This window comes from Canis lupus, chromosome X, assembly GCF_048164855.1.
Source record: "Canis lupus baileyi chromosome X, mCanLup2.hap1, whole genome shotgun sequence".
In the NCBI taxonomy this organism is placed as follows: Eukaryota; Metazoa; Chordata; class Mammalia; order Carnivora; family Canidae; genus Canis; species Canis lupus.
In genome coordinates, this window is record NC_132876.1 from 1,643,489 (window position 1) to 1,662,485 (window position 18,997).

The 18,997-nt window shown below is 60.3% G+C and overlaps 3 protein-coding genes across 5 annotated transcripts; all 3 read left to right on the top strand.

Moving 5' to 3' along the window:
- Positions 1-3,241: 3,241 nt before the first annotated feature.
- Positions 3,242-7,247, top strand: SLC10A3 (solute carrier family 10 member 3). 3 transcript variants are annotated; one of them, XM_072816316.1, is made up of 2 exons: positions 3,242-3,265; positions 5,436-7,247. In XM_072816316.1, the coding sequence occupies exon 2, from the start codon at positions 5,574-5,576 to the stop codon at positions 7,005-7,007; it is 1,434 nt and encodes a 477-aa protein (XP_072672417.1). In that variant the 5' UTR covers positions 3,242-3,265; positions 5,436-5,573; the 3' UTR covers positions 7,008-7,247. The 3 variants fall into 3 exon arrangements, with proteins under 3 accessions (XP_072672417.1, XP_072672415.1, XP_072672414.1); XM_072816314.1 differs by lacking the exon at positions 3,242-3,265 and adding an exon at positions 3,358-3,439; XM_072816313.1 differs by lacking the exon at positions 3,242-3,265 and adding an exon at positions 3,637-4,111.
- Positions 7,248-7,688: 441 nt separating this feature from the next.
- UBL4A (ubiquitin like 4A) lies at positions 7,689-8,774 on the top strand. The gene is made up of 4 exons (XM_072816317.1): positions 7,689-7,823; positions 7,980-8,085; positions 8,264-8,478; positions 8,589-8,774. The coding sequence occupies exons 1-4, from the start codon at positions 7,776-7,778 to the stop codon at positions 8,697-8,699; spliced, it is 480 nt and encodes a 159-aa protein (XP_072672418.1). The 5' UTR covers positions 7,689-7,775; the 3' UTR covers positions 8,700-8,774.
- Positions 8,775-17,745: 8,971 nt separating this feature from the next.
- On the top strand, positions 17,746-18,997 carry LAGE3 (L antigen family member 3). The gene is made up of 3 exons (XM_072815575.1): positions 17,746-18,017; positions 18,368-18,496; positions 18,707-18,997. The coding sequence occupies exons 1-3, from the start codon at positions 17,812-17,814 to the stop codon at positions 18,819-18,821; spliced, it is 450 nt and encodes a 149-aa protein (XP_072671676.1). The 5' UTR covers positions 17,746-17,811; the 3' UTR covers positions 18,822-18,997.

Consider the following 18,997-nt stretch of genomic DNA (forward strand, 5'->3'; position numbering starts at 1 on the left):
CTTTATGCACATTCATTACCTATAGACTTTCTTAGAGCAGTTTTAGGTTCACGGAAAGTTGAGCAAAAAGTGCAGAGGTCCCACGTCCCCAGCCTACACCGACACATTGTCATCACCCAGACTTGAGTTGATATTCGAGTCCCCTCCTGGCATTACGCAGTCCGTGGGTTTGACAAATGGTTAATGACATGTGTCTACGACTGCGGAATCCTACGTGTATTCCCTTTTAAACCTTTTATTATAGAACATTTCGAGCGTCCCCCGAAGTTACAACAGTACCTACTGGGCCACAGAGACCACCATGTGGCCCCTGTTCCATCTGCACCCCCCACGGCACCTCTCACCTTAATGCTGCCACTGTCATTCCCGTCACACATTCCCTCCCCTGGCCTCAGGATGACCCTAGCAGGAAAGGCCTCTCCCCATCCCCATTTATGGGACAGATCAAAGTCCCTGGTGGGTTCAAAAGAATTTCCCTGGGACCGGAAGGTTAGAAGCCAGTAAGTGGGGTTCCCCAAGGTTGGTAGCCTGTCCCCAGTGAAACAGAACCTCACTGAAAGTCCACACTGCGAGGCTGGGAGGCGGGGGCTCCACTGTGCCTCTCACACTACTGCTACCGTCGCCCGGCCTTCCCCAAACCTCCACCACGGGCCGGCTCTGGACTGGGTTACATACTGGGAGTGAAAGAGGGAGCCCCACTGACGGTCCCTAATTCCTCGGGGGGCTGTGCCCTCACCGGGAGTCGCCACAGTCACACACATGGAAACAGCAAGCCAGCTCTATGGTCCACTCGGCCCAAGCCGGGCTAGGAAGCCGGTGGTGGTGTGGCGCGGGCTGCCCGACCTTCCCAGCAGAAATAAAGCTTTGTCCTGCGTCCCCATCCACCAGGGAGGTGCCCCTACCCCACCCCACCCCCCCACACACACCCCCTCTATGAGTTCTGTCACCTTTGGTCATGGATGCCAGGATCCCAACTCCAACTGACTTAAGCAAAAATAAGTAATGACAGAGGAGGGGGCCCTCAGCGTTCCCATAGGGGACCCCAATGCTCCCCAGTGATTCTAGCCCCAGTTACATTATCAGGACATGGGCTTTCTCCATTTCTTGGCTCTACTTTTGCCTGTATTCGCTTCATTTCTAGCATGCTGTCTCCCCCACAGAGGGGGAGCAATAATTCAGCGAAGAAAGAGCCCCCACCTTCGCGACAGTCCTCGTACAGGGCCCTGGGAACGGAGTCTCGTTGGTCCAACTGCATCTGGGCCGATCCTTGTATCGGCGTGGCTGGCTCTGACTGGCTACCCCAGGTGTGTGCCCACCCCAAGGCCTGTGCGGGGTGATCCACAGGCAAAGCTTGTGTACTGAGTGTGGAGGAGGGTCGGTTCCTGCCACCAAAATTGAGGTGCTGTCACTTGATGCTGGGCAGGCCAAAATGACAGTTGTCACTCCTTCTCAGTCAATACCCAATGTGTGCCATACTTACCCTCGTATAGAACCTGCCCTCCGTGTGCCGATTATCACGTAGAAGTCCTGGAGACCAGGAGGTCAGCGTACGTCCCAGGGTCACCACTGTGTCCCTATTCCGCGGTCCAGTGGCAGGTCGGCCTTCTGAACTGTGTCTCTGTTCAGGCTGTCACCATCATCTGTTCTCTATGTTCCCTCTGTCCAGATGACTTTTCTTCTGGAAGTGGGAATCCTTGACTGATTTGTAGAGCCCTTCCTCCTCCTCCGGGGTAAATGATCAGTCCCCTAAACCAACTAGGAACATTCTCTTCCCTTTAATTTTCACCGTCCTTTTTTTTTTTCCTGAAGGGGCCCCCGAATTCCTGCATGCCAGACACCTCAGCAGCCCAGTGTGGCTTTTCAGGGAGGGCAGAGGTGATTGGCAGTAACGGGGAGCAGCCTCCTAAGTACATTTGCTCCCTTTGACCCCTGGCACCAGTTTCCATTTAGCTGATTACAACAGAAGTTTGTCCAGGGCCAATTTTTTAGGGTTGCCTTCCCCAGCTCTTCCGGGTGACCCATTCCCCTCTCCACGTGGCCGCTAGTAGCTGGTCCTCACGCAGCCACACCCGCACTGCTCTTTTGCAAACCGCACTGTTCCTTGCTGTGCTGTGCCCAACGCAGGCCTCTCGCCCGTGCCAGGCTGCTTCCGACCCCCCCAATGTCATTTGGCAGGGGTAGTAAGGGGGATGTTCTGAGGCCCAGAGTCCACACACACTGATGGCTTATGCCTTACCTGCCCTCTGAGGCTACAGAAGAGCCTAGAACTAGGGCCTTGACTCGGTTTCATCACCGACATCAATCAGCATCTTGCACATACTCCCCCGCTGCGTGTCTGTGTGCTTATGTATGACATGCACGCATTCCTGTGAACTTCATAAAACAATTTTTTAAGACTTTATTTATTCATGATAGAGTGAGAGAGGCAGAGACACAGGCAGAGGGAGAAGCAGGCTCTGACGCAGGACTCGATCCCGGGACCCCAGGATCATGCCCAGGGCTGAAGGCAGGTGCTGAACCGCTGAGCCACCCAGGGATCCCCCATAAAACCATTTTTTTTAAGCAAAATATATCTAAGGTTCATCTAATAGGCTTTTATTAGTTATTATGTGTCTGAAAAGTGAAGTACGCTGCACGTGCTAATTTGTTTCATTTTCGGTCGCAGGGAGGCGTCTTCAGCCCCTCCCGCGGGCCAGTGCCTGTGACTCAGGACCACGAGTCCCCGTTGCAGCCGGGACAGGGTTTTGCCGAGCAGCGGGCGGCCACCGTCCCCGCGGGCGCACTGCGGGCACCTGCCCTGCGGCCGAACGGTCGGGACATGCCCGTCCCCTTACACCGAGCCGTCGCTTATTGTCTCCCCGTGTCCCGTCCACACCCCCAGCGCCTGTGTGCACAGCTCGTGCCATCCGTTCGCACCCCTTTCCGGGAGGCCTGCATCCCGTGCGAGCGGCGCCACTTGGGAAAGGCGCACACGCCCACCCGTGTGCCCCGGTGTGGAAGGAGACCCTCGGTCAAGGCCGGAGCGAAGGAATGTGGACCGAGGCGGAGCCCGAGCCCGGGCCCCCGGCCCTGCTGACGGCTCAGCCGCTGCCCGCACCGTCCCGCGGCCGCAGAGCGCGCACGACCGGCGCCGCGCCCCGGAACGCCCCGCCGCGCGAGGGGAGCCGCCCCCGCCCCCCGACCCGGAAGGCATCGAGCTCCGGGTCCCCGACGCTCCGCTCCCGCAGCCGTCACATCCGCTCGGGACTGGCCCCCGCGGCGAGAGGTGAGGCGGCTCCCGCGGGGGGCGGGGCCTCGGCGGGGCGGGGCCTCGGCGGGGGACGGGGCGGGGCCCCGGGACGGGGCGGGGCGGGGCGGGGCCCCGGCGGCCCAGCTCGCAGGCGTCCGCCGGCCGGGCAGGCGCTGGCCGCGGCGCCGAGCTCCCGGGCCTAGGCGGCAGGTGAGAGCGTGGGGCCGGAAAGGGCGGGCGGAAGGCGGCCTCCGGCCCCGGCCCGGCGCCGTGCTCGCCTGCCCGGGCGGCGGGGCCCGGCCGGGGACGGGCGCGGCCGCGGGGCCTGGGAGTGGCGTGAGGGCCCCGAGCGCGATCCGGGGACCTCGGGGGCCGCCCGCCCGCCCGCGACCGCAGGACGGCAGCACGAGCCCGGCGGCGGCGGTGCGGCGCTCCCTCCCTCCTCGGTTCGCGCCCCGGCCCCGTGCCCAGCCCGGCAACTTCCGGACTCCCGGGCGGGGAGGAGCCCCGGGGCCGGCATGCCCGCTGCCCTAACCGCGAACGCGCGGCCGCGCTGCCGAAAGCGGCCGGCCCGGGGTTCCCTCCCTTGCCTGGGGGCGGATCGGCTCAGACTCTTCCAGCCCCCGAAGCAGAACCGGTGTGGGATCTGGGCCAGAACCCTCTGGCAGTGACTCAAAGCCGCCAGCCGTACTGCAAGGACAGGGTGGATGGCCCCTAGCCTCCTCTCCCTTCTGAACTGGTTCTCACCACCCCGGCGGCTTCAGGCCCGGCCGCTGTCATCTTTTCCCTGTGACTCCCCTCCGCTTTGCTTCTCATACTCCCTCTGGTTTTCCTGCCTCCCTCTTCAGCGGTGGGATGCAAAGCTGGACCAAGGCCTCCCGGGTAAGTGACCCGAACTCCAAACCAGCAGAGGCCACGGCATGCGGGCGTGAGAGAACTTTCCCAGGGCTGAGCTTATGGCTTGACCTGCCCTCCACCCCCTACTTCCCCTGCCCTCCAGTCTCACGTGAGGCGGACAGGACCAAAGACTGATAGGATCCGGAGAGGCAAGGGCCTCCTCCAGCACTGGGACACTGCAGACAAGCACTGTGCGGCAGCCAACAGTGGCGATGACAAACTGCTGTGTCCCCGTCCTGGTGGCCCCAGGCCCAGCAGCTGACGGTGGCTGCCCAGATTGACAAGTGGAAGCGGACGAACCTCTGAGGCACCCTCCCCACACCACAAACACTCATGGTCCCACCGGAAGTTCTGGGCTCTGGTAGAGCCACATGTGAGCATGGGGAGGAGCCCCTGGACCCCAAGCAGAGCCTCTCACATGTGACACAGTGCTTCTAGAAGCTCACATTCCAGGGGCTGCCAGGGGAGGCAGAGCTCGGACAGGAGGAAGAAAAGCACGCAGCAAACACATGGTCCCATCTGAACCACCTCCCACTTCCCCTTCGAGCAGTTTCCCTGGGGAGAGAGGACCTGCTCCCCGCCCAGGACCCCTACCTCACACTGTCAGCAGGCGGGGGAGGCCAGGTAGCCACAGCAGCACCATTCACCACTGCATGGCGGTGCTACAGGTCAGCCCCCGAGGCCTCCGGCCGGATGGTTACCCGCTGCCCACACTACCTTGCCAGCTGCCTCTGCCTGGCCGAGGACACCCAAACGCCCTGCTGGCCTCTCACAGCAGGCCCAAGCCAGGGTGTCAGCGGCCCTCAGCACCCAGCTCTCAGCAGGCTTGTCTCTTTGCCATTCCCATGCAGCCTTTCAGAGATGTCATCATGGCTGCAGTGTCACCGTGGCCCTTCTGTGTCCTTCCCTCAGAGCCCGTGGGGGGCAGGCTAGTGGTGACAGGACTGGAAAGATTGATCTCCTCAGTCTCTCGGTATCAGAACACTGGTGCCTGTTGGCTATGCTGGAAAAGGACAGGGAGAGGGGCAGGTGCCAGTGGCCTGACCTGGAGGTCCGGCCTGCCCGCGGCCCCTCCGGGTCAGGAATGGGAAACGAGGAGGATGTGCTGGGATAGGGGACAGCCAAATGGCTCTCAAGGGCCAGCACTAGGCACTGCCTTTCTGTTCCCAGCTTTGGGGCGAGGGGCTCTGCTGGGAGGCCGACGGGCTCTGCTGGGGCTCCCAGCCATGGGCTTGCGGATCCCATTGCTTCTGCATTCAACAGGTGCTCACCCTTACCAGCCACTTTTCTGTGTCCCTTCTCTCCTCAGGAAGAGCTCTGCCATCTGAGAACACAGCCCAGGGCCAAGCCCAGCCCATGGACCCTTCTCTGGGCAACCGGACAGCACCAGCAGGGCTGCTCTCCTGAGCCACAGAGGGCCTGGACACACGGTCCTCTGGGAGGAGCCATGGTGTTCAGGAGGGGCAGGGGCAGCTGTCGGTGGTGGCCTGGACTGGGAGTCGGGGGAGGTTGCCCAGGCCCCCTAGGCCTGCTCAGGGCTTCCTTGCTGCTTGTCAGCCTGCCTTTGGGGGCCCGGGGAACAGCCAGTGCCAACCTCAGCACAGCTGTGAGCCAGACGGTGCCACTGCCAGGGGGCCGATACTTGAGCATTGGGGACGGCTCTGTGCTGGAGTTTGAGTTCCCAGAGGAGAGCGAGGGCATCATCGTGATCTCCAGCCAGTACCCGGGCCAGGGCAACAGGACAGGGCCCAGGCCGGTGCTGAAGGTCACCTCCTTGGACACAGAGGTGCTGACCATCAAGAACGTGAGTGCCATAACCTGGGGCGGTGGGGGCGGCTTTGTGGTGAGCATCCACTCAGGCCTGCCTGGGCTAGCCCCACTCCACATCCAGCTCATGGACCCCCGTGAGACTCCGCCCGTGCTAATTGAGGAACGGAGAGATTTCTGCATCAAGGTGTCACCTGCCGAAGACACCCCTACCGCCCTTGGCACTGACATGGTCCACTTCTCGGAGAACCCAATACTCTACTTGCTCCTGCCTCTTATCTTTGTCAACAAGTGTTCATTTGGGTGCAAAGTAGAACTCGAGGTTCTGAAGGGGCTCCTGCAGAGCCCCCAGCCTATGCTGCTGGGCCTCCTGGGCCAGTTCCTGGTCATGCCCTTCTATGCTTTCCTGATGGCCAAGGTCTTCATGCTGCCCAAGGCCCTGGCTCTAGGCCTCATCATCACCTGCTCGTCGCCCGGCGGCGGGGGGAGCTACCTCTTCAGCCTCCTCCTTGGAGGGGACGTCACCCTGGCCATCTCCATGACTTTCATCTCAACAGTGGCTGCCACTGGCTTCCTGCCATTGTCCTCCGCCATCTACAGCCATCTGCTCAGCATCCACGAAACCCTCCACGTGCCCATCTCCAAGATCCTGGGGACCCTGCTGTTCATCGCTATCCCCATAGCAGCAGGCGTGGTGATCAAGTCCAAGCTCCCAAAGTTCTCCCAGTTGCTGCTGCAGGTCATCAAGCCCTTCAGCTTTGTGCTTCTCCTGGGTGGCCTCTTCCTGGCCTACCGCATGGGGGTCTTCATCCTGGCTGGCGTCAGGCTGCCCATCGTACTGGTGGGCCTCACAGTGCCCCTGGTTGGCCTCCTGGTGGGCTACTGTCTGGCCACCTGCCTGAAGCTGCCAGTGGCCCAGCGGCGGACGGTGAGCATTGAGGTAGGGGTGCAGAACAGCCTGCTGGCCTTGGCCATGCTGCAGTTGTCCCTCCGGCGCCTTCAAGCAGACTACGCCTCCCAGGCCCCCTTCATTGTAGCACTGAGCGGCACCTCGGAGATGCTGGCCTTGGTGATTGGCCACTTCATCTACAGCAGCCTGTGCTCAGTCCCCTGAGGCCGCTGGGTCGAGCTTTCACCACCCCTCGCCCCCCAGCCTCCAGCCACTGTCCCCACAGTTCTTGTGTACCAAAGGCCTTCAGCTCTCATGCACTATGCACTCAGAAAAAACGAAAAAATCCAGGCTTATTTTTTTTACTCGTTTTTTATTCTCCAGCTTTCAGTGCCAAAGAGGCCATGCTGAGTTAGGTAGGTGGGCACTGCTCAGAAAATATATTTCAATAAAAGAGAGAAGCAAGCTGTGGTGCCTTGCAGTCTTTGCCCTCTGGGGCCTGGGGGTGGGGTGGGAAGGCGCGGGCCGGCGTGGAGGACTGGGGTGCAGGCCTGGCAACCTCTGCACCACAGTGTCTCAGCCCCCCGTCCCCATGCATCCGCTGTCCTGCCCTTCTAGAATGGGCGTGGGACGAGGAGGGCAGGGGCAGGGCGGCTCCGTCGATCCCGCGGGGGCAGTGAGCGGGCTTGGCTTGGCGGGGCCGGGCCATCATGCGGACTCCCGAGCGACCAACCTGGCCCGGCTCGCTCCCCGCCCCTCCCGCGGCGGGCGGCCCCGGGGGCCCCGGGCGTCGGCGACGCGGGCTCCAAGGTGACTCCTCCGCGGCAGCCGGCGGGCGGGCGGGGCGGGGCCGGGCCGGGGGCGGGGCCGAGGGGCGGGGCCGGGCGCGCCCCTCGCGCTGCTTCCGGCGGCGGCGGGCGGTTCCGGCGCGCGCCCGGGGCGGCGGCGCGCAGCGGGGGGCGGTTGGGGTGCGCGCCCGCCGCAGTGGACGCCATGCAGCTGACAGTGAAAGCGCTCCAGGGCCGCGAGTGCAGCCTGCAGGTAGCGTCGCCGGGCCCCCGCCGCCCCGCCGGCCTGCGCACTCCCCACCGGCGGGCGCGGGGCCGGGCCGGGCCGGGGAGGGGGAGGCCGGGAGAGCCGCCCTCGCGGGGGGGGGCCGCGGACTCAACCCCCGCCTCGTACCCTCGGCCCGGCCAGGTGTCGGAGGACGAGCCCGTGTCCACGCTGAAGCACCTGGTCTCCGAGAAACTCAACGTCCCCGTGCGCCAGCAGCGGCTGCTGTTCAAGGGCAAGGCCCTGGCAGGTACCCGGGAAGCGGAGCCGCCCAGGGAGCCCCGCAGCTTTTCGGGGGACGGGGTGCCTGGGCCGGGTGATGGATGGGGCGCTGGCCGCTCCGCCCTCGGGGCGCTGACCGAAGCCTCCGCGGACGGCCGCCGCAGACCCCGCCGCGGGGAACGCCTCCATCGGTCTTTCTTTGGCAGATGGGAAAAGACTCTCGGATTACAGCGTGGGGCCCAATTCCAAGCTGAACCTAGTGGTCAAACCTCTGGAGAAGGTGTTACTGGAAGAAAGCGCTGCCCGCAGACTCGCCGAGGCGCCGCCTCCAGCCGCCCCAGCCTGGCAGCTGGTCTCCAAAGTCCTGGCCCGCCACTTCAGTGCGGCGGATGCCAGCAGAGTCCTCGACCAGCTACAGAGGGTGAGAAGGGTAGCCGGGGGCATCCCCGCCCAGCCGCGCCCATCCCCTGCCTCCGGCAGAGTGCACCCCCAGCTGCACCCCCCTGAGTCCTTCTGGCCTTCTGTCCGCAGGATTATGAGAGGTCCCTGAATCGCCTGACGCTGGATGACATCGAACGCTTGGCGAGCCGCTTTCTGCACCCTGAAGTGACTGAAGCTATGGAGAAGGGGTTCTCCAAATAAGATCCTCAGAGCGTGGGGAGGAGCCTGGCCAGGCTGCAAGCTGCATGTAGCATTAAATGTGTTCTCTTGTTGCAATTTGACTCATAATAATAATAATAATAATAATAGTAATGGCAGGTACCTGGGTACCCATACCTGGTTCTTGCTAGGTGCCAGGTACAGCTCAGAGCATTTGACGTGGGTTTGCTCCCATGCCTCCCGCAAAAGCTTAGACAACGAGGTACCCAGCAGTGAGGTGGGGGAGCCAGCATCTGAGTGCAGTCAGCTTCTAGAAATGCCTCAGGGTGCAAAGGAAAAAGGGGGCTGTTTGGTCGGGTTCCAAGAGACGGCCTTTGGCATATCATGTTTAGCGCACTGAGAATCAGCCCTCCAGCACCTCCTCTTCAGGCCTGAAAGGGGAAGCAGCTGGGCCCTGCTGCCCAGTCCTGTCACCCGACCTCTGACAGGTTTGGCATTGGTGGATGCCAAGTGACAGCCAAACCCTGGGCCCCCTCTCCCGGCTGCTGCGGCCAGTGTGCACTTGACAAGGGAAAGCAGGTTGAGGGGTCAGGGACCTCTGCAGTATGACCTTAGGCAATTCCTGGTGCCACGTTGGTCCCTGGTTCACTCTGCACAGTGGGGATGACTCTTGAAACCTCCCATTTCCTTCATCCTTACCCAGCCCGGGTGACAAGTCTGCAGCACCCGTCCCCTGTGATCCATAAGCACACAGGCCAAAACCCGATGAATGGCCAAGCAAGCATGGCCCAGAGGGCGATTCCTGGCCCTTCGTGTCACAGCTCTTTGGGTACTCCGCCTGCTTGTGTCCCTCTGGGCGTGGGCATTTCTCACCTCTTAGGGATGACAGGTGACTGAGTCGAGGTCGCTCAGCCTTGGCCGGGCCCCCACACCCTGCGTTCACCCACAGTGTGGAAGTGGGCCCTTCCCCTGCCACATGGATACCAGCCTTTCACGCCGCACACCCTTCACGGCCTGAGAGGAGGCGTCAGAGTGCTGGGGCGGGGGGCATGGGCTGCCAGCACCGATCCTCCCACCTCGCCTGGCGCGTGGGCACTAGAGGTCATCTAGGAGCCTACTCCCTGGCGGGGGACACCTCGGGCTGCCCTCCCGCCTGGGCCTCGTGGGCAGAAGACTGTGAACAGGGGAACGCAGTGCTCGGCCCCCGCGCCCGGGAGCTGATGTGTGTGCCAATGTACGTGACGCTCGCCCGTGCGCTCGTTTTATTTTGAGTCCGGAGAATTTTTGTTGCTCCAATTCTGAATCCCACTGAAGGTGAATGTGAGACTGACTCCGATCCAAAAGGAACTTTGTTAGCCAGGCAGCTTTCGGTTTCCAATAGTTGGTCGGACCATGAAAGACATTGGTTTAAACAATAAAGGAAACATTGGTTTACAAAACTGAGAAGTCCCGGGGTCTTGGCAGCAGAAGGACCATTTCACCAAATACCCAGTCTCTTCCTACCTCCCGTGGCGCTCGGAAGTGTCCCCTCCGTCCCGGGCCGCTGCCTCAGGATCAAAAGATGGCTCTTTGCAGTTTCCCTGGGTCACAGCCAGCAAGGTTAGGCCTCCCGTCCTGGAGTGTGGCTCCTTCCTCTGATGCCCCAGCAAATAACCGCTGGCCTTTTACTGGTCGGAATCAGCTCATGCTCCAGTCACTTTGGCCACGGCTGCGGTGGGTGGTGGGCGGGAGGGAGGAGAGGGCGATTCTCTGCAAAAGCCAGGACCCAGTGGCGACCCCAGGCAGCAACCGTTAGCTGCAGGGGAGTGACACAGATGGGCATCCGACAGGCCCTAGACACGGTCGTCGAGTCCCTTGTGCCAGCGCCTCCTGGCCCACGAGTGACAAGAACCCTCTGGTGATGAGGAGCCATCCACGGGCCACTTGGACGTGGAGGTGAGGACAGACATGGAGACAGGAGTGGGGTGTTCAGGGTGTGCTGGGAGCCTGATGGGAGAGCTGACTGGGCCCCCGGCCCGGCCAGTTCCAGAGCGCTGTGCAGCCTCTACAGTGACCATCAGGACTTGGGTGGGCACGGGATGTCCCAGAATCTCTGAGGGCGGATGAGGTGGCTTCCCCGGGAGTGCAGGAAAGAGAAGAGAGGACTGGGCCTGGAGGCAGTTTGCCTGCTGGGAACACGGTAGAAGGCAAGGAGCTTCCTGACACTAGGCCACAGGGGAGCCCCGTATGAGAAGCCAAGAGCACCCCTCCAGAAGGGGGCGGGTGTCTGGTACTGCCAAGAGGCGTTGATAACAAGAAGGTCGTTGCTGATGTTGGGGAGCAAGAGGTGGCGGCAGGGTGCGGAGGGGAGGAGGTGGTGACAGTGACCCGGGACCCACGTTCTGGAAGCTTGTCTGCGCAGAGGCGGGTAGCTGTGGCTGGGCCGGACAGGAAGGCTGGGGAGGGAGGGCGGGGGGGGGCTGCTGCGGGGCTGGGAGTGGGAGGCGCGGGGAGCAGGGCCCTGTGCTGTCAGGAGAGGAGCCGGGGAGTCCTGCTGAACCCCTGCGAAGCCCCTGCCTCGCCCGTGCGCACCTGCAGGCTCCGCTGCGTCCGCCCAGGAGGAGGGAAGCGGCCGCCCGCTGGGCTTGTACCCTGGCCACTGCGGCCGGCCCGAGGCCCGCTGCCTGCCCCCAGGTTGGGGCGCGGTGGGGGCGCCGGTGTCGTCCTGCGGTGACATGACACCAGGGGAGCACAGGAGCCCTGAGGGGCCCAGCTCGAGGGGCCTCTCAGACGGAAATGCTCTGGCACCGGGCTCCGATGTCTGTGGGGCCCTTTCCCAGGGGGCACACGGGACTAGGGGCAGATTCAGGACGGCGGCCTTTGCTCCGGGGTGGGGCTCGCGGAGTTGGAGGTACCCCAGCAACTGGGCGGTCCCCACAATTTGCTGGTGCCTTCAGGCCTCCTGCGCAGGCCTGGCTAAAGTCCTGGGCCTCGCCAGCTCTGATAGGTCCAACAGGGGTGCAGCTCAGCTGGGCCGGGCGCTCCTGGGACTAGATCTGACCCTGTGACCAGCCCCAGACCTCCGGGCCCCGACAGCCAGCCTTGCCCACCTCCCGGCTCCCGGGGAGCCGCCCTGTCTGCACGCCCCTTCGGGGTTCAGTCCTCCTCTGCTCCTTTGCTGGTTTCCTCCCCCCATACACCCGACCTCTTAATGTGGGGGGCTCCAGGGCCCTGTCCCCAGACCACTCCTCTCTGTGTCACTCCCCACGGGAGCTTGCGTACCCCCGTTCCCATTTCTGTGCGTCACCCCCTCTGCCGAGCTCCACACCGCATCTGTAGGGTGAGGCAGCTCCTGGCCCTCTGGCCGACACCTCCTCCATCCCTTCAGTACTCGTTCCTGAGCACCCAGCATGGCCCAAGTGCTGGCAACACGGGCCCCGGGAGACGCAGGGCCCTCCCCGGTGCCCTTACGGCAGCCCCTCAGCGAGCACGTTGGCCCCACAGCCTGCCTCAGCGGATGGCAATAGCGCACAGCCAGACTTCCCAACAGGAAGCAGGAGACCACCGTTGTCTCTCAAAACTCTCCCTTTTCGGGGGATCTGTGGGTGGCTCAGCGGTTTGGCGCCTGCCTTCAGCCCAGAGCAGGATCCTGGGGTCCCAGGATCTAGTCCCACGTCGGGCTCCCTGCATGGGCCTGCTTCTCCCTCGCCTGTGTCCCTGCCTCTCTCTCTCTCTCTCTCTCTGTGTCTCTCATGAATAAATAAAATCTTTAAAAAAAACTGTCCCTTCTCCATAAGCAATCAAGCAACAATATTTTTGAAAGAGTCCAAAGGGCTTTCCTTGTAGAATGTTCCAGAGTCTAGATTTGCCTGATTCCTTCCTCGTTAGATTCAGCCTAAGCGCTCTGACAAGCTGCTGGGTCCTTTGCCCTCCCCGCTCCAGCACCTCCAAGAGGCACTGGGGTCAGGCCTGCTGGGGAGGCTCACATTGGTCACATGGTCAAGACCCTGTCTGTCGCGCCTCGCAAAGTTGCGTTTTTCTTTCCTAAAGCACAAGTAGTCAGTCTGGGGTAATGCCCTGAGGCCATCTGTGGGGGACTCTCTTAGTCCCCAACAACCTCAGTCTAGTGGTTTTCCCACGCAAGGATGAATCGCCCCGACGGCTCCACGAGGGGGGCTTGCTGATGCTTGCTTGCTTCCTGTGATTATCAGTGGGCAGCATTTCTCTTTCAAGAACTTTCCGCTTTCCCTGCTCTCTTTTCTTCATTATCATGGTGGGTGCATCAGGTTTCCTTTTTTATTTTTTTAAATATTTTATTTATTTATCCATGAAAGACACACAGAGATTGAGAGAGAGGCAGAGACACAGGCAGAGGGAGAAGGAGGCCCCAAGCAGGGAGCCCGACGTGGGACTCGATCCCGGGGCTCCAGGATCACAGCCCGGGCCAAAGGCAGGCGCCAAACCGCTGCGCCACCCAGGGATCCCCCTTTTTATTTATTTATTTATTTATTTATTTATTTATTTATTTATTTATTTATTTATGTTTCTTTATTCGACAACTTAGGGGGCACCTGGGTGGCTCAGCCAGTTGAGCATCTGCCTTCGGCTCGGGTCATGGTCTCTGGGTCCTGGGATCGAGCCCCACGTCCGGCTCCCTGCTCAGCCAGGCGGTCTGTTTCTTCATTTCCCTCTGCCCCTTACCCTGATGCTTGTGCCCACTCATTCTCTCTCTCTCAAATAAATAAATAAAATCTTTAAAAAAAACCTTAGAATCTAAAAATATTGGTTTGGGGGGCAATTTTATTGGACTATAGTGCATTAATCATGAGTGTACAGCTCAATGGAATTTAAAGTAAATACACCCATTTTCTGTCCCACCCGGATCAAAATATAGAGCATCGCCAGCACTCCAGCACCTTCCCTGGCGCCCCCTTCCCAGTCACACTCCTCCTTGAAAGATCTAATATTCTTTCGGATGATCACATTGTTCTAGGTGTGGTTCTTCCTACTTGGTTCCTGTGTCCCTTTTTTTTTTTTTTTTTTTTTTTTTTTATTTATGATAGTCACAGAGAGAGAGAGGCAGAGACATAGGCAGAGGGAGAAGCAGGCTCCATGCACCGGGAGCCCGACGTGGGATTCGATCCCGGGTCTCCAGGATCGCGCCCTGGGCCAAAGGCAGGCGCTAAACCACTGCGCCACCCAGGGATCCCGGTTCCTGTGTCCTTTGCCATGCCTCATCCTTTTGGGTTTTAAGCCAAAAAAACATTTTTTTTTTAAAGTAAGAAAGTTACTTTTTGGCACTGCAAAGTGCTCCGGGCTTATCTTGTATTTTCTCCTGCCCCGGCTCTGCCATCAGCCATTTCTCCAAGAAACTCTGGTTCCTTTTACTAGAGGATGGTACTGAGAAGCCAAGGTTTGGGTGTAAGGTGTGTTCATTGCTACCGAAGTGTTGCTGCTTCTAGACTCTTCTACCAGACAAAACTAGGAAATACATATTTTTGAAGTTCACACCACAATCCTCAATTCCAACCCAATATCACAATCCTTCCTCACCTTCAATGGTGAAAATTCTGGTTCTTGACAACATCAATATATTTCTCATCTGATGCACCAGATAGTCTACCTGGAAGTACACCCCAAGTAGCTTTGCTGTAGCCTCATCACCATCATTTCTAACAGCAAACCTATGAAGAATAAGGTCAATTCTTTTGTCCTTAGAATATAGCCCATGAAGGGATGTACAAGCAAAAAGCTGAGTTAAAAGTCACCTGAATTGGGGTACCTTGGTGGCTTGGTCAGTTAAGGTCTGCCTTCAGCTCGGGTTGTGATCCCAGGGTCCTGGGATCGAGTCCCACGTCGGGCTCCCTGCGTGGGGCCTGCTTCTCCCTCTGCCTGTGTCTCTGCCTCTCTCTCTCTCTCTCTCTCTCTCTCTCTCTCTAGGTCTCTCATGAATCCACCCTCATCTGAAGGCGGATGCTCAACCGCTGAGCCACCCAGGCATCCCTGAATTATTTTCTCTGTGTAGTTTTATTATCATTTCAATATGCAGTTAGGCTAATTTGTTTTGTTTTGTTTGTTTTCATTCGGTTTTGGTTTTATTCAATTTTCACATTTGATTTTTATAAGATTTTATTTATTTATTCATGAAAGACACACACAGAGAGGCAGAGACACAGGCAGAGGGAGAAGCAGGCTCCATGCAGGGAGCCCGATGTGGGACTCAATCCCGGGACCCAGGGGTCACACCCTGAGCTGAAGGCAGACGCTCAACCACTGAGCCACCCAGACATCCCTGATTTTTTTTAACTCTTTCAAATGTACTTTCTGTCCAAAACCAAAACTATACAAAATGGTGTGATCCAAGAAATCCTACCCTATCCTAACCCCCTATAGGTGACTATTTGCATTAGTTTCAGGTTTCTCCTTCCTTTTTTAATTTCTTTTTTCCTTTTTTTAAGTTTCTAATAAGTGTGTGTCTGTTTCCTTTGCACTTTGCCTTTTTTTTTTTTACACAACAATATATCCTGGAAATCATTTCATTTTTCATTAGGGATTTTCCTTCTTTTTTTTTTTTTTTTTACTGCTGCCTAGGACTATTGTATGAATGCCCCATAGTTGATTTCACCAGTTCCCTGCGGATGGGCATGTACATTTTGTCCATTAGTTTTCTAGGACTAATTGTGTTACAGTGAGTGATTTTGTGCATATGCTGTTCCATATTTGTGAAGTAGCTGCCTATATGTAGGATTGCTGGGTCCAGACAGTGATGCCTTATGTTTACTTAGGACTGTCTTTCATTAAACAAACAACAAACCACCTACCACAGAAATTGCACTCATGGGGGCGCTGAGGTGGCTCAGTCAGTTAAGCATCTGCCTCTTGATACTGTTGATTTCCACTCGGATCCTGATCTCAGGGTCTTGACATCCAGCCCCACGTTGGGGTGGGGGTTCCCCGCTCAGCAGGGAGTCAGCTTCTCTGTGTCCACACCTCCCTCTGCTTGGGCTCTCTCTCCCTAAAATAAATAATCTTTAAAAAAAGATACTGCATAGAACAACAAAAAAAGGAACCAGAGAGATATATGAACGATAAAGAAGAAAACAAGGTTATCATTTCAGATTATGATGAATGCTATGCAGTAGAGTGAAATGGGCAAATGTACTGAATGGTACCGGGGGATAATATATTAGATTGGTGACCCAGAAGGCCTTCTTTTGGCCTTAGAATATAGCCCCTGAAGGGATATACAAGCAGAAAGATGAGTTAAAAGTCACCTGAGGGATCCCTGGGTGGCGCAGCAGTTTGGCGCCTGCCTTTGGCCCAGGGCGCGATCCTGGAGACTCGGGATCGAGTCCCACGTCGGGCTCCCGGTGCATGGAGCCTGCTTCTCCCTCGGCCTGTGTCTCTGCCTCTCTCTCTGTGTGTGACTATCATAAATTTAAAAAAAAAATGTTTTAAAAAGTCACCTGAATTGGGGCACCTAGGTGGCTTGGTCAGTTAAGGTCTGCCTTCAGCTCGGGTTGTGATCCCAGGGTCCTGGGATCTAGCCCTATGTCGGGCTCCCTGCTCATCAGGGAGTCTGCTTGAAGGCGACACTGGAGTCAAGATCCTAATGACAAGGAGGAGCCAGCTATGGGAAAGTTTGTGGACAGAGTCCTCCAAATAGAAGACAAAATGCAAAGAGGGAGGGGTAGGCCACCCTTGGTCAGGAGCAAAGAAAAGGCCACACGGGGTATAGAAAATGTGGGAGCAGACAGCTGAGGGTAGAGGATGGACAAGCTGGGAACTCAGGTCACACAGAGTTGGGGTTTTTTGGAGATTTACTGATTCATTTTTGAGAGGGGGTGGGGCGGGGGAGGGGGAGAGAGAATCAGAATGGCAAGCCGACTCTCTGCTGAGCGTGGAGCCCTCCGCCGGGCTGGATCCCACCACTCTGAGATCATGACCTGAGCTGAAACCATTTAACCAACTGAGCCACACAGGCAGCCCCCCAGAGAGATTTTCTAAATGACATCAAGGAGTTTTGATGTGATTCCAAGAGTAATGGGACATCATTTTAGGATGTTAAACAAGAACGCAATGTGCTGTGACTTATATCAAAAATTAAGAGGCAGGGCAGCCCCGGGGGCTCAGCGGTTTAGCGCCACCTGCAGCCCAGGGTGTGATCCTGGAGACCCGGGATCGAGTCCCACGTCGGGCTCCCTGCGTGGGGCCTGCTTCTCCGTCTGCCTGGGTCTCTGCCCTTCTCTTTCTCTCTGTCTCTATGAATAAATAAATAAAATCTTTTAAAAAAATTAAGAGGCAATTCTGTTGCGTAGAAAATAGGCTGTAGAGGAGCAAAAATAGTAGAAAAGCAGTCAGGAAGCTGTTGAAGGAACTGAGGGAAAGATCGTGGCTTCCACTCGGGGCTTGCAATGGAGAGGGGTGAAGCGGTGGCCGTCCAGGCTGTGTGGGGGGGCCATCCAGCAGGATGATACAGGTCCGCTGCGTGTCCCCCGTCCGGATTCCCCAAGGAGGAACACAGAAAACGGACGCAACACTCCGCCAGGGCCGTTTCGTGTCCCTTTACACAGCCGTTTTGCCGGGCAGGGGCGCGCAGGCACCTGGCGGGGGGGGGGGGGGGGGGGGGCGCATGTGACCCTTGGCCTGGGGGCGCTGAGGTTCGGGCCCCCGTCGGGGGTAGAGCGTCCGTAGAAACCCCAGAGCCCTGAACGTGCTGGCAGGTCACCGTGGGCCTCCGGGGGGGGGGAGCCCCAGAAGGCCTCCGACCGCTCAGGGGGGCACCTGCCAGCCCCCTGCACAGCGCTTGTCCGGGGGCACTGCACCCCAGGAAGGGACGGGGGCGGGGACGGGGTCGGGGGGGCAACGGGCCCCGAGCCCCGCGGGGAGGGCAGGCGCCCCGGGGCCGCGGCGAGCGGCGAGCGGCGGGGCTGCGGGAGGGAGCGCGGCGACCCCGCCGCCCCCGCTGCCTCGGTTTGGCGGGAAACGGCCACGCGCCCGCAGCCCCTCGGGCCGGTGTGCGCAGGCGCGGGGCGGGGCGGGGCCGGGGCCGGGGGCGGGGCCGGGGGCGGGGCCCGGGAGCCTCCTCAGTCCGTCGCCGGCGGCGTGGAGGGCGGGCAGGCGGCGCGGCGCGGCGCGGCGCTCGGGGCGGAGTCGGAGGCGGGGCGCGGCGGCCATGCAGGCGGCAGACGCAGGCGCGGGAGGCGGCGTGGAAGGCGCGGACGATGGCGCGGACGGCCCCGGCTCTCCCGGCGGGGCGGGCGAGGCGACTGCTGCTGCCCTCGGCAGAGCCCCGCCTGTCACGCGGCCCCGGCACGCCCCTAGGCCCGGCGGAGACGCCGCCGCCACGGCTGGAAGGACGGGCGGCCCCACCTACGTGTTGTATCCTGCCCGAGCGGGCCGGGGGCGGCGGACGGGGGGCGGCGGTGCCTGAGGGGCGGACGGGGGGGCGGTGCCTGAGCGGCGGACGGGGCGGCCGGGTCGGGGCTGCGGTGGAGGGAGCCAGCCCAGCACGTGGGAGCGCAGGGGGGCCGCGCGGGGGGCCGAGCTGCGAGCGGGACGCCCACGAGGTGGCTGCAGGGGTGGGGGGGGGGAGGAGGGAAAGTGGGGGGGGGCGATCGCGTGGCGGGGGGAGGGGCAGGAGGGGGCGGGGTGGCCCAGGGCAGGGGTCGCGGCCGAGCAGGGTCCGGGGCGCCAGGTCGTGCCGGAGGTCCCTTGACTGATGCCCCCAGTGCCCTCTGCGTGCCTTTCCCGTCGGCCGTGGAGGCAGAGATCGCCTGCGGGTCCCTGGCCCCCGACGCCGAGCCCCACGGAGGGGCCGTCGAGAAGCAGCTCACCGTGAGGGGCAGCGTCCTGGCGGTGTAAGTGTGGGAAGGGGCAGCGGGCTGCGGGTCCCCAGGACGGGTCCCCAGGACGGGCGCGCCGCTGGACTCGCGGATACCCCGCCTGGGTGCCGCCTTCTTCCGGGGACCGGGCTGCGGTGCGGGCCTGGGCCGGGGGCGCCCGGCGGGTGTCCGGGCGCGGGGGGCGGCGCCTCCAGGTCCCACAGGCCGTGTCCGCTGCGCTTCCAGCCGCTGGAGAGCTACGAACCCCCGTCTCCTCCGAATCTCCATCATCAGTTTTCTGGACCAGCTTTCCCTGGTGATGCGGACCATGCAGCGCTTCGGGCCTCCGGCCACCCGCTGAGCCCGCGAGGGGCCGGGGCCGGGGCAGGGGCCTCACCTGCTGCCCTTTCCTGGGGCAGCCATTGCCAGAGCAGCCCCCCCTTCTGTTCGTCCCGCCCCCGCGGCCCGCGGGGTCCCTTTGTTTCGTTGGGCGCCCCAGTGTTTGTGACTGCACAAAATAAATGTGATGTTTGCTAA